This window comes from Myotis yumanensis, unplaced genomic scaffold, assembly GCF_028538775.1.
Source record: "Myotis yumanensis isolate MYYU_CA2020_CCGP unplaced genomic scaffold, mMyoYum1.0.hap1 SCAF_3, whole genome shotgun sequence".
Lineage (NCBI taxonomy): Eukaryota > Metazoa > Chordata > Mammalia > Chiroptera > Vespertilionidae > Myotis > Myotis yumanensis.
Window position 1 is genome coordinate 179868751 of NW_027223754.1, and position 12807 is coordinate 179881557.

Genomic DNA, 12807 nt, shown 5'->3' on the forward strand with positions numbered 1-12807 from the left:
AGACAGACTATATTAAAAGTCAGTAAATATTAGAAGGATTTTCTCTGAGACTATTTGATCAGGAATTAACTTGAGCCACCATTGTCTGGAGTAGACAATCAGTGCACAACTCTGGCCCTTGCCGTGGGTTCAAGGTTCACCAGCGTTCCGGGATCCCTGTTTGCACGTCTCTGATAGTGAAGACAATGGGTGGCTTCCTGCATCTTTCCACCTCAGGACCAGTTGTGCTGGTTGTTTCCCCCCAGTATATGCTCCCCTGTCTCCCCAGGGCCAACTCCTTCTCATTTGGCTTTGTATAGTCTGTCTAAAGTAGATCTCCACCCCCAATACACACAGCAGCCATTATTTTCTTTCAGCCCTCATTTGTTTCTTTCATAACATTTCCAATTTTATTACTGTTTGTTTATTGGTTAGCTTTCCCACCTTTAGAATGAAAGCTTCGTAATAGCGGAGCTGGATCTTATTGACTGCAGTGTCTCCAGCTTGGTCCATGAGCATGGTCACTGCTTATGCAGTAAGTGTGTCCCGTCTGGATCTTTCCCACTTCCTTTGCCTCATCTCCCTCAACCCCAGCCCTCAAACCTCTGAAGACTCAGTAGGAGCAGGTAAAATATCTGACAGAGGTTACACTCTCTGATCTGTTTACTGTAAAGATGATTTTTTTATATCTACGCCCCCCCCCCCCCCCCCACTAAATATATGTGTTTGTAGGAAAGATGAGGTTAGGGAAGAGGAGTATGGAAGAATTACACATTTTCTCTCCAATATGTAAAATATAGAAATGAAAAGGTGAAAATGTTTGTAGAACATAAATGTTTTGGGGGGCAGGTCAAAATTTTGGAAGCAAAATATATTTTCTAGGAGTCAATTTGATTGGTACAGAGCAGTGGTTGGCAAACTGTGGCCCCTTGAGTGTGGATCTTCCACAAAATACCATGTGCGGGCACGCAGGTACAGTGTGATTGAAACTTCGTGGCCACACTCAAGGGGCCAAAGAGCCGCATGTGGCTCACGAGCCACAGTTTGCCAACTACTGGTATAGAGTCATTTCATGTAAAGCGGACCTAATAAAAGACATATTAGGGTTAAACATTTGGGAAAAGGCTGTAAATAAAGACCCTTTATGGTTTCTCATAAAGTTTTCCTCTGAGTAAGTAGCTTCAAGAGAGCTCCTCTCTTTTTTTTATAAATCTTCACCCGAGGATATTTTTCCATTGATTTTTAGAGAGAGTAGAAGACAGAGGGAAAGATAGAGAGAAACATTGATGTGAGAGAAATGCATCGATTGGTTGCCTCCTGCACAAGCCCCAACCAGGGCCCAGGCCAGGGAAGAGCCTGCAACCAAGGTACATACCCTTGACCGGAATCAAACCTGGGACCTTTTGGTCCACAGTCTGATGCTCTATCAACTGAGCCAAACCGGCTATGGCAAGAGAGCTCCTCTTTTGAATATATGCATAACTTAGCTATGGTATCTTAAAATTATCTTTTTAAAAAAAATATATTTTATTGATTTTTTACAGAGAGGAAGGGAGTGGGATAGAGAGTTAGAAACATCGATCAGCTGCCTCCTGCACACCTCCTACTGGGGATGTGCCCGCAACCAAGGTACATGCCCTTGACCAGAATCGAACCTGGGAACCTTGAGTTTGCAGGCTGACGCTCTATCCACTGAGCCAAACCAGTTAGGGCTTAAAATTATCTTTAATATCAAAGGTGTTAAAGTCTATACTTGCTGTGGAACTTTCCTGCCGGTACAATTTTTGTTAAGTTTTCCCTACCATCTGGAAAATAAGATTGGCCTTCACGTTCTAGTTTAGAGGCCAATTTTACTTGGGTGATGTGGGCTATTTTATGGATTCATTTACTAACCACTTATTACAAAACCACTTACTGTTATATATGAACGGTTATGGACTGATTTACCCACTGTTTTTTGCCATTCTAAGCCTCTCACTCTCTCCTTCGGAAGAGTGGCTTACATTTTGTATTAAGTGTGCCAGGATAGACATGAGATTTAAACTTAGATCAGCTTATTATTTACTCTACCTCTCAACATACTTTCACCTTTGTTACTCTCTCACCATATGTGGGCTATCTCTTCACTCTGTAATGTGCCTTGTGTTTCAAGCAGTTTCTTGAACACTTTTGGTCTCATCAAAATGCTGTATCATTTTTCCTGGCCAGTGTGGCTCATTTGGTTGGAACGTCTTCCCGTATACCAGTAAGTGATGGGTTTTAATTCCTGGTTGGGGCACATACAGGAGGCAAATGATCAATGTTTCTCTCTCTCTCTCTCTCCCATCTCTAAAAAATCAATACAATCTTTTTTTTTTTTTTTTTTTTTTAAAGAAAACTGTGTCTCTCAAATTCCTTTTCAAAAGAGAACATTTCTCCAGAAAGCTTTTGGGTAGAGCACACCTGGTTTAATCAGGGGATGAACCCATAGGAATGGCAGGATCGTTTCCATGTGGGCTCTTTGGAGGACAGCCCCAAGGAGGTGCTCTCCAAACAGTCAACATGGACGGTCTCTTTTGGCTGGTCAGTCCTCCAGCCGGCAGGGATGTTTATGAAGGTCAAAGGATCTTCAAAAGTTAATAATTGCTTTGTGATCTTTACCCTCTGATTCCTTGAAGAGACTTTGTGGTCTGCTTACCCGCCTAACCAACCTCCTTTTTTGGATGTAAGTATCACTTCATATTTTTTGTTGTACATTACAGGTTAAACTGTTGACCATAACACAAAATAAATAGTGAAAATAGCAGCCATAGCAGAGTAAACAATACATGCTTTAGAACCCACTCAACTTAGGAAAATCAGGTAGAGCACTCTTTGGCAGGGGGCCTTTTGCAATATGGGACACCAATACTCTTTAGACAGGAATATGTGTTTAGCACGGTGTGTTGGCTAGAGAGGCTAGATCTCATTCCAGAGAAGGCGGGACACCTAGACCATGGGTGAGATGGGGTAGAGGATATATGTATATGTATATGTATATGTATATGTATATGTATGTATATGTATATGCATGTATATATGGTACATATATGGATCTTATATTACATATCATATATACACATACATTACCTTTTAAAGGAAAACATTTCAGAGATTTGTAGAAATTTAACAAATCACACTGTCTGCAGCATTATCAAATTGGGTCTACATATATTACTGGAGACATAAATGTCCAGAAAATGCTTAAGTGAATGCCCCCAACAAGTTATAATTAGGTTTAGGTTTCATTTCTCTTGGCAATCAAGTTAGTTGATGGTATTGTCATTTGCAATTTACAACTGAGAAAAAAAATCTAGATACATTATCTAAGGTTTTCCACCGAATCCTACTGCCTCTCAGAATTCAGTGAAACTCAGATATATTGATGATAAAACAATTATTTACAAATTTAATTTATTTTGTCATGTTACTCACAAATCATCTATATGCTGCCTTCTTAGTGCTATGTGATGACTTTTAATTAAAATCCTAAAGCAGAATCAGCAAAATATATTATTATTATTATTTATAGTGCATTGTTGGCTAAGGACTTTATAATAAATGTGTAACCTGAAATTATACATTGTGAATATTTATGGAACTGAGATTTTTAAAAAATCTAAACAAGCTATACTTCAAAAGGCAAATCTAATTTGTAAAAGGGAGACATATCAGATAATCTATTGTAATTTTTAAATAAATGAACTTGTTAAAACATAAATTGGCTATAAAATGTCATAAAATACAGCATATTAAGATACTTTTAAAAAATCTTGCTAGATTTTAAAAAATGAGTTAATATATTGCTTTTAACAAAGAACTTCTGCAGGCAGAAAAGACATTAGAACTTGAAAATTCCCATCATGCTTCATTCTCTGGTGGAATTTTCAGACCCTGATGGAGTTTCTTTCATAACCAGCTTTGGTATTCAATGACTTCTTTTATTATAAAACAGAGCATTCTTGCTTAGCATAGTCCCATTTCCTTTTTTTCCTGCCCTCAGTTTCTGGAGTCACAAACACATTTAAACAATGATCAAGTCATGCTGTAACAGGCACAGGGAATAAATGAACAACTGCAGGAAGAAATTGCTAAGCTTGGATCTGAAATCCCACCATTGGATAAAACATTAGATTAATAATGCTCAGAAGTGTGAGTTGATGGAAAATTGGATATAATTCCACTGTGTTTCACATCTGTTTTTTACTCTTGCTCTTTGCAGAACACATGAATAGTTGGTATTATGGAAAGCATTATGAAACAATTACTTGCCATTTCTAATTATGTAATATTTGCAAAGTGTCCAGAGGCAACTGTGTATACATTTTTTTATCTATTAGGCTATAAAATAATTAGATAAAGATGAAATCTAATTAATTAAATACAACAACTATCTGACTTAAATTTGTTTTACAATTAACCCAACAGTTATCACTGAATCTTCACAACCCAGCAAAAATATGTTGCTCCTTTTTTATTTACCTTAGAGATAAAACATCTTAAGCTTCCTCCATATATTATGTTAATTTCCCCCAGTCTACCCCAATATACCTTTCTCAGCAACAAAAAACAAATTTCTCATTGCAATAATTTACCAAAATGAGAGACTTTTTATAATCATGAGCTGGCTAAAGTTCACCAAACATATGAATGTGATATAAGCAATGCCAAATCCTATATAATAAAAGCCCAATATACTAAGTGTCCGACCGTTCGTTCGACTGTTAAACCACTCGCTATGACACGCACTGACCACCAGGGGACAGATGCTCCGAACAATAGGTTAGCTTGCTGCTGGGGTCTGGCTGATCGGGACTGGGCGAGATGGGCCAGACACGCCCTGGAAGCCCTCCCGTGGTCCCTCCAGCCCTGATTGTGCACCAGTGGTGTCCCTCAGCCTGGCCTGTGGGGATTGGGTTGAAACCGACTCTCTGACAGCCCCTAAGGCAGTGGTTCTCAACCTTCTGGCCCTTTAAATACAGTTCCTCATGTTGTGTCCCTACCATAAAATTATTTTCGTTGCTACTTCATAACTGTAATGTTGCTACTGTTATGAATCATAATGTAAATATCTGATATGCAGGATGGTCTTAGGCGACCCCTGTGAGAGGGTTGTTCAACAGCCAAAGAGGTCGCGACCCACAGGTTGAGAACCGCTGCCCTAAGGGGTCCCGGATTGTGAGAGGGCACAGGCCAGGTCGAGGGACCCCACCAGTGCACGAATCAGTGCACCAGGCCTCTAGTCCTATATAATAAAGAGGGAATATGCAAATTGACCATCACTCTACCACAAAGATGGCGGCACCACAGTGGAGGCCAATTTCCCGTAATGAGCCTTAACGAGCAATCAGCAGGGACCTCAGGTCATGCCCCCTGCCTGGCGGGACTTGACAGGGGATCTCAAGGTGCGTGCCCACCCCCCCCCCCGCCTTAGTGCTGGGTCGGGGGACCTCAGGCTGCCCTCCTTGCCCCGGTCCGGGGGACCTCAGGCCCCGCCCCCTGCCCAGTGGGGCTTGACTGGGGACCTGAGGCTGTGCTACCCTCCCAGTGCTGGGCCAGGGGACCTGAGGCTACGCCCCCCACCTGGCAGGGCTTGACAGGGGACCTCAGGCTGCGCCCCCTGCCCAGTGGGGCTTGACAAGGGTGGGACTGGCCGAGTCTGGATCTAGCCCAATGTGGGGGGGGGGGGGGGCAGCCGGGTCTAGGTTTCGTGCAATTTTGAGGCACATGTAGGTGGGCGGGGATTTGACTCTGAGTCCCGTGGTGTGCCCCAGACTCTGACAGGAGGAAGATTTTCATATACATTTTACTAATTTTCTTTCATCTCTGACACTTCTATTTTAGAGAAAGGGCAAATAGCAATATTAAAATATTTCCTCTAATTAATCCCCTTTTAATGTGCATGAATTTCATGCACTGGGCCACTAGTATTACTATAAACTCTTTTAATCCAATAATTAGACAAAAGGATTATTCTGCACAGAAAAGGAAATCATCAATAAAATGAAAAGGCAAACTATTAAATATTTGTAATACATATAATATAGGGTATCCCCAACAATGTATTCACACACTTTGAATAATTATAAAGGCAGTGTTTGTTAAAATACATTTCATTTTCAAAATTGAGCTATCAGCTGTTAAAGTTTGTATACATTTTTTGGGACACCCTGTATTTGCAGAATCATATATCTGATGAGGGGTTAATATACAAAATATATGAAGAAGCCATACTGTTCAATAACAAAACAAAAAAACCATTAAAAATAAAAAAATAAGAAACCAAACAATCTTAAAAAATGTCCAGAAGATCTGAATAGACATTTTTTTCTAAAGAAAGCATACAGATGGCCAACAGGTACTTAAAAAGATGCTCAACATCACTAATCATCAGGGAAACCCAAATTAAAACCACAGTGAGATACCACCTCATACCAATTAGAATGGCTATTGTCAAACAAACAAGAAATAAGTGTTGGTGAGGATGTGGAGAAAAGGGAACCCTTGTGCACTGGTGGTGGGAATGTGAACTGGTGGGTGCAGCCTCTGTGGAAAACAGTATGGATTTTCCTCAAAAAATTAAATTGAAAGTGAAGCCCTTGCCAGTGTGGCCCAGTTAGTTGGTGTTGTCTTGTGTGCTGAAAGGTTGCCCGTTCAATTTTCTATCAGAGTACATGCCCATGCCTGGGTTATGGGCAGTGCAGGAGGCAGCTGATTAATGTTTCACTATCACATCAATGTTTCTCTCTCTCCCTCTCCCTCCCTCTTTCCTAAAAATCAGTAAAAAAATCTTTGAAACAATAATAAATTGAGTAGTGAAGGTCTCTAGGCTTCAGTGTCTTCATTTCTAGTTTGGAACTAATAATAGCTACCTTGTAGTATTTTTTAAATATATATATATATTTTATTGACTTTTTACAGAGAGAAAGGGAGAGGGATAGGGAATTAGAAACATCGGTGAGAGAGAAACATCGATCAGCTGCCTCTTGTACACTCCCTACTGGGTATGTGCACACAACCAAGGTACATGCCCTTGGCCGGAATTGAACCTGGGACCCTTGAAACCGCAGGCCAACGCTCTATCCACTGAGCCAAATCAGTTAGGGCTACCTTGTAGTATTTTTGAGTAGATTTAATTAGGTAATCTGCTTGGAGTATTTATCACTTAATACATATTCAATAAATGGTAATTATTAGTGGTATTATAATTAACAAAGTAAATGGCTAATCCAAGAATTATGTTCAGGGGTACTTCAATTTTATTAAAACAAAGGAGTAAAAATTAAACTCTAGGGAAGGTAAAACTTATTCCAATTAGGTCTCAGACCTAGGGACAGTAGGACAAATGAGTTGGTACCACAGCACCAGGGCCAACACCCATAAGGAAAGACCAGGGTACAAAATGTGCTCACCTTCTCCATTCACCCCCAAATCATTAGCAATTGCAATTAGTTATGTGTTTCAAAATTTACCACTTATTTTATATATAAAAAAAGGCAAATGTGCTTTTAATTTAGTATTTTGTTTCCTTTCCAAATGTCTTCAGTGGTGGTCCAACCCAAAACATCAGCTTCAAGTGAATTTGCTGCATTTTCTTAGTCTAGGTTCATCATTATTTTTAAAAGTGGTTGCTCTCCTGATTGACAGGATAGGCGGACCCGTTTTTGCAGCTTAAGCGAACTAACCTGAACAAGGTTACCTACATCCAGGGAGTCATTTTCACAGACAGAGCTGAAATATTTCAACTGATAGTTCTGCACTTCTCCATCCCTCTGCTTTTCTAGCTCGAGAGAAGATCTATTTTTGTCTGGATCCTTTAAATAAGGCGCCGTGTTAGTGACAGGATGAATGGCTCTCACAGGGAACATGACCCTGGCTTCAGTGACAGCCTGTGCTTGCCTCTCCTCCAGGGTGCTTTCCTATCTCTCAGGGGAATGAAGACAAGTGGACACAGGTCTGCTGTGTTGCAGCCCCTTCAAAAATACCAGTGAAATATAAATCAATGGTTTCCATTTCTGAAGCCATTGTAAAAACTCATCGGCCCAAGGGATGAGTACAATTTAAGAAAATAAATTTGCAAAATCCTTTCTTTCAAGAGTCATTTTGCATGAAGATACCCAGAAAATAAAACTGAAATAACTGAAAAACAACAACAAACAAAACAAAGCAAAACCACAACACAAAGAAAAAACAAAAGCATTTGCTACTTCGTTTTAAGATTTCAGATATATCTCTACTTACACCACTTGTTCTGAAATAAAGCTGTTATTCTCCCCAGATGGAAAATAGAGATAGAAATACCTTCTTCTAGCAAAATCTTCCTCTCTGAGTTCTGGATTGCCCTTTTCCAAGAATACTGGTTTAGTGAAGGTGTCAGCCGTCATACTTACAGCCATCACTCACGCAGCAATTGAAATGATGTGCTATGTATTCGTCCAAGCTTAAGGCAGGATGCTCATTGTCTAGCCAAGAAATGAGGCTCTGACACTCTCTTTGGCTGTTAAAGATAAAAATGCTTAAACGTGTGTGATAGCTCACTGCTGTGTAGATTCATGCACAATATACCTTTGCCGACCTTTTCTGAGGTCACGGGAGAATGTGTACACCCTCTGACCACAACCAAAAGCAATTGGGTATAGTTAGCTTTCATTGCCCAAAGGGGGTGACTGCTTTTAGAATAAGCAATATTCTAATTAAAATAGATACTCTGAAAAATAGACAAAGCAGAGTATTGATTTCCACTGTAATTCTTGTTGTGTTCAGCAAAGTAAATAATTCTCATAGTTAGGGCATGTCACTTCTTTAAGGTCTTTATATATTCAAGTATTTTTCTCACATGCTTCCTTCTAAATTAATTGCTTAGTATAGAATTCATACCTATCGAGGTTGAACGTGAATCTAAATTTGTTTTATTCTAGAGAAAGTGGAGAGGAACCATTCCATATTGATTGGCCCACCAGAAAGAACATCTCAATGGAAAGATTTGTTATGATTTACCCAAGGATTTACTTTAGACTTAGCATTGGAATATGTGAAGAAATGACCCAACTCTTGTTTTTTTTTAAATTGGATCCTGGTCTTGTTTTTGCCCTTTCACCTCCGCAGATGCCACCACCTTGTTATTGCTACTTCCCTATTAGACCAGTGCCCACTGGGCTCCTAGATAAAGCAATGTTTCCAGAGGCTCTGTCTTCTGCTTTTAGATGCGTGTAAGTCAGTTATTAACATCAAAATGTCAGAGAGGTCTGGCCAGTGTGGCTCAGTGGTTGAGCATCAACACATGAAACAGGAGGTCAGGGTTTGATTCCCGGTCAGGGCACATGCCCAGGTCATGCAGGAGGCAGCTGGTCAATGATTCTCTTATCATTGATGTTTCTCTCTCATCATTGATGTTTTTCTCTCTCCCACCCCCTTCTTCACTCTGAAATCAATAAAAATATATATATTTTTAAATGTCAGAGAGCTGTTGTGTTAAAAGATGAGAGATTCCAAATGGCAGGTAGCCAGTGGTTGAGTTTTCAAATTGTAGTACTCTAACACTTCCCAAGGAAAATGATTTTCTGTATGCTAATCGTTATTAGTTACTTGGAGTATACCATCTCCAACTCTATTATGAAGGAGCCATCATTCTTATTTTAGAATTAAAGAAACTAAAAATTAAGAACTTTCCCCAGATAATACAAAAATTGTTATGGAGCTCATATTCAAACTGAGGTCTGTCCTTCTCACAGATAGGCTCTTAACGAAGGTACATAGTTCTTAACCACTTGGCATATAGTGAGTAATTGCCATTTCAGGCACTAGGGGAAGACGTACACACAGGGCTGCTTCTCAGCCCTGAACATTGTTGGCTAATAATAACAGTCTACTGAAGTCCTGAGTCACAGTGAACCCAGGTCTCCAAGGCCCTGCTTGCACTCCCTGTAAGGAGTTACTGTTCATTTGGCAATTTGCTTTTATAGCTACAGTAACCTTTATTATATTCTAGTTACTCAAGGTATTTTCTCAATTATTGGTGTCTCTCATTTTTATATTTCTCCTCTCCATCAGTTCCCTTCCCCGCTTGTATGGAAATACTCAAAACTCCCTTCCTTAAAAAACAACCAAGCATCACCAACAAAAATTATTTCCTTGACTCTGATTCTCCTTCATACTATTGCTCCATTGTTTTTTTTATCCCTTTACCCTCTCCCACTTCTTGAATGAGTGGCTGTGTCACTTAACTGTCTATAAATCATTATTTTGCACTCACTTCTGAACTCATTACCATCTGGTTTTCTCTTCCACCACTCACTGAATCTAATTCAACTATGCTTAACAGGTTTCATTGGCTGAGGTCCAGTAGCTCTCTTAATGGAGGAAAATGGGAATGGAAAGAGAGTATATATTTATGGACTACCCACCGTGAGCCATCTTTATGCAGTTAGTTCCACATATATTTTCTCATTTAACCCTCATAGTAACCCTGTGATATTTTAAACCATCAATATTATTATTATTTAAAACTTAGGAAACAGACTCAGAGCATTTAATTAAAATAAGGTAGAGATCTGATGCAAACCCAATTCTGCCTGACTCAGTATCCCATGTTCTTTGATTATGCAAGGAAAGAACGCAATAGAGGGAGGGAGGCAAGAGAAAGCAAGGAAGAATAGAAAGAAAAAGAGGAGGAAAGAACTAAAGGGAAGTAGAGAAAGATTTGAATCCAAGAAAGTTTCTCTGATTAATTTTATTGTTACTATTATCTTTTAATTTCATTGTACAGGACTACCTTACTATGGAACCAAAATTAAGTCCCAGAAATAGGGGGGGAGGGAAACCCAACATTAGTAACAAAAGGTAGTGTAGGGCACGGCTATAGGGTTAAGCCTTGGACTGACCTGTTGGCAAAGCCACAAACAAGTCCCAGCTTAGAGGGCACAGCCCTCTTAAGCATAATTAGGCTTGGCCTTATGACGCTCCCTAAATCTATCTCATCTGGGAAGCTATTGGGCTGAGGGACATGTAGCAAGTGCTGCCAAAACAAGTGAAACTCACAAGAACATTGTAACTATGGTGACCACTACCTTGTTTACCTCTGGCTATAAAATAAAGGCTCAGCTTGCCTCTGGATCTCTCTCTGTGGCCTCAGCCAGGCACAGGAAGATCCACCTAAATCCAGCTTATTCTCTTTGTCCGTCATTTCTTCATCCATTCTCCGCCCTCACTCAGGCTTGTGAACCCTTGGCTGACCTGCTCGACACAAGGTAGCATACCAGTACTTAATGGAAAGAGCACTTGTCCTGGCTTAAACTGTTCTACTGAAAAGAAGGCTACATCTACTTGCTAACCTTGCTCAACTTTCTGAGGTTTTTTTTTTGTTAATGCCTAAGAAACTAGGATATAGAGGTGATAGTGAGTGCATTTGTGGATATGTGTGTGCTATTTAAATTTTCTTGAAATTATTAAAATTCCTCTGGCCTAGAAATCAGGGCAGAATATCAGGACAGATGGCTTGGTAATGAATTTTTCACCTCCTTCAGCTCCCTAGCAATTTGGAAACTGCACTAGGCCAGGCCCCTGTCAGTGCCATTCGGCACTTCAACCTGAAGACTTGTCTGACACCAGGAAGTTGTCATTATCAGCAGCTAACGCCTAACAAGTGTGGAGCACCAAATGTCATGAAAATGGAGAGAACAAAATGTTCTGTTCTGATTGTAACTTCCTAACAAGTTTGGGACTCAACTGAATCTCTGTGTTGAGCTAAAAGTTCAACTTATATCTTCTGTCTAGACATCCTTCTTAGCTTTGGACTCATTTATTTAACTATCTATTAGATATTATGGAGGTACCTCAAAGTATGCATACTCAAAACCGAATTCTTGATACTCCCCAAGAAAACTTCTTGTTCCAGTGCTTCCTATCTTAATGAGTGGTAATAGCATCGAACCAGCCAATGATTCAGACCTGAAATTATTCCTGACTAATCCCCTCCCTCCCTGCACCACATCCAATCACCAAGGAAGGCCTAGTGATTCTACTTCCTAACCATCCCCTGAATCTATCCACTGCTCTCCATCCCCATTGCCATCTTGAACGTTAGGCCACCATGGATTCTGACCCACACTTGAGTACAGCTCCCCTGCTAAAGCTCATCAGCCTTCCCTTTCTGTCTACCCATTTTCTCTATGGAGCTATCCATCAGATCATGCCACCTATCGCTGAAAACCACTCCAGGCTTTTCACTGATTGGGAAATAAAGTATAAACATCTCATCATAGCTTGGAAGGCTATGATCTATCTCTGCAGCATCATTTCCTACAAGTTAGTAATTTAGTCAGCAGATATTTATGGAGTGCCTGTCGCGTGCCAAACCTTCTCTAGGATCTAAAGACACATCAGTGAACAAAACAGTCACTATCCTTAAGAAACTTACATGCTATTGGGAGCAGACAGACAGTAATCCTAGAAACAAACAAATGAATAATATTGGGTACTTACAAATACCAGAAGGGAGATATGTGTGGCAACATGCCTCCTATAAACTTTCCACATTCCACCTAAACTAGGTGCTTCAATAGGCACTTTTGTCATTATAATTTAGCACCCTTTATTTCTTGATTTTATTCCTTGTTTATCTGCTATGCTGGATTGTTTAGATTTGATGACAGTAAGGATTTGTTCTAGATGTTACTATCATATCCCAATGCCTAGTTATTGTCAGGCATGTGTCAGATGTTTAATAAACATTTGTGAAATAAATGAATGTTACTTCCTCAGCATGAATTGATTGCTAAGTTCTTATATCTCATTGGGTAAAAATAAAAAAAT

General features: G+C 39.9%; 1 protein-coding gene across 1 annotated transcript in view; it reads left to right on the top strand.

The window, feature by feature from the left end:
- Positions 1-496: 496 nt before the first annotated feature.
- Positions 497-12807, top strand: part of LMNTD1 (lamin tail domain containing 1) — a 196861-nt gene continuing 184550 nt past the window's right edge. Inside the window, exon 1 of the mRNA XM_070408826.1 lies at positions 497-605. Within this exon, the coding sequence (XP_070264927.1) occupies positions 497-605 (109 nt within the window). The remainder of the gene's footprint in view (positions 606-12807) is intronic.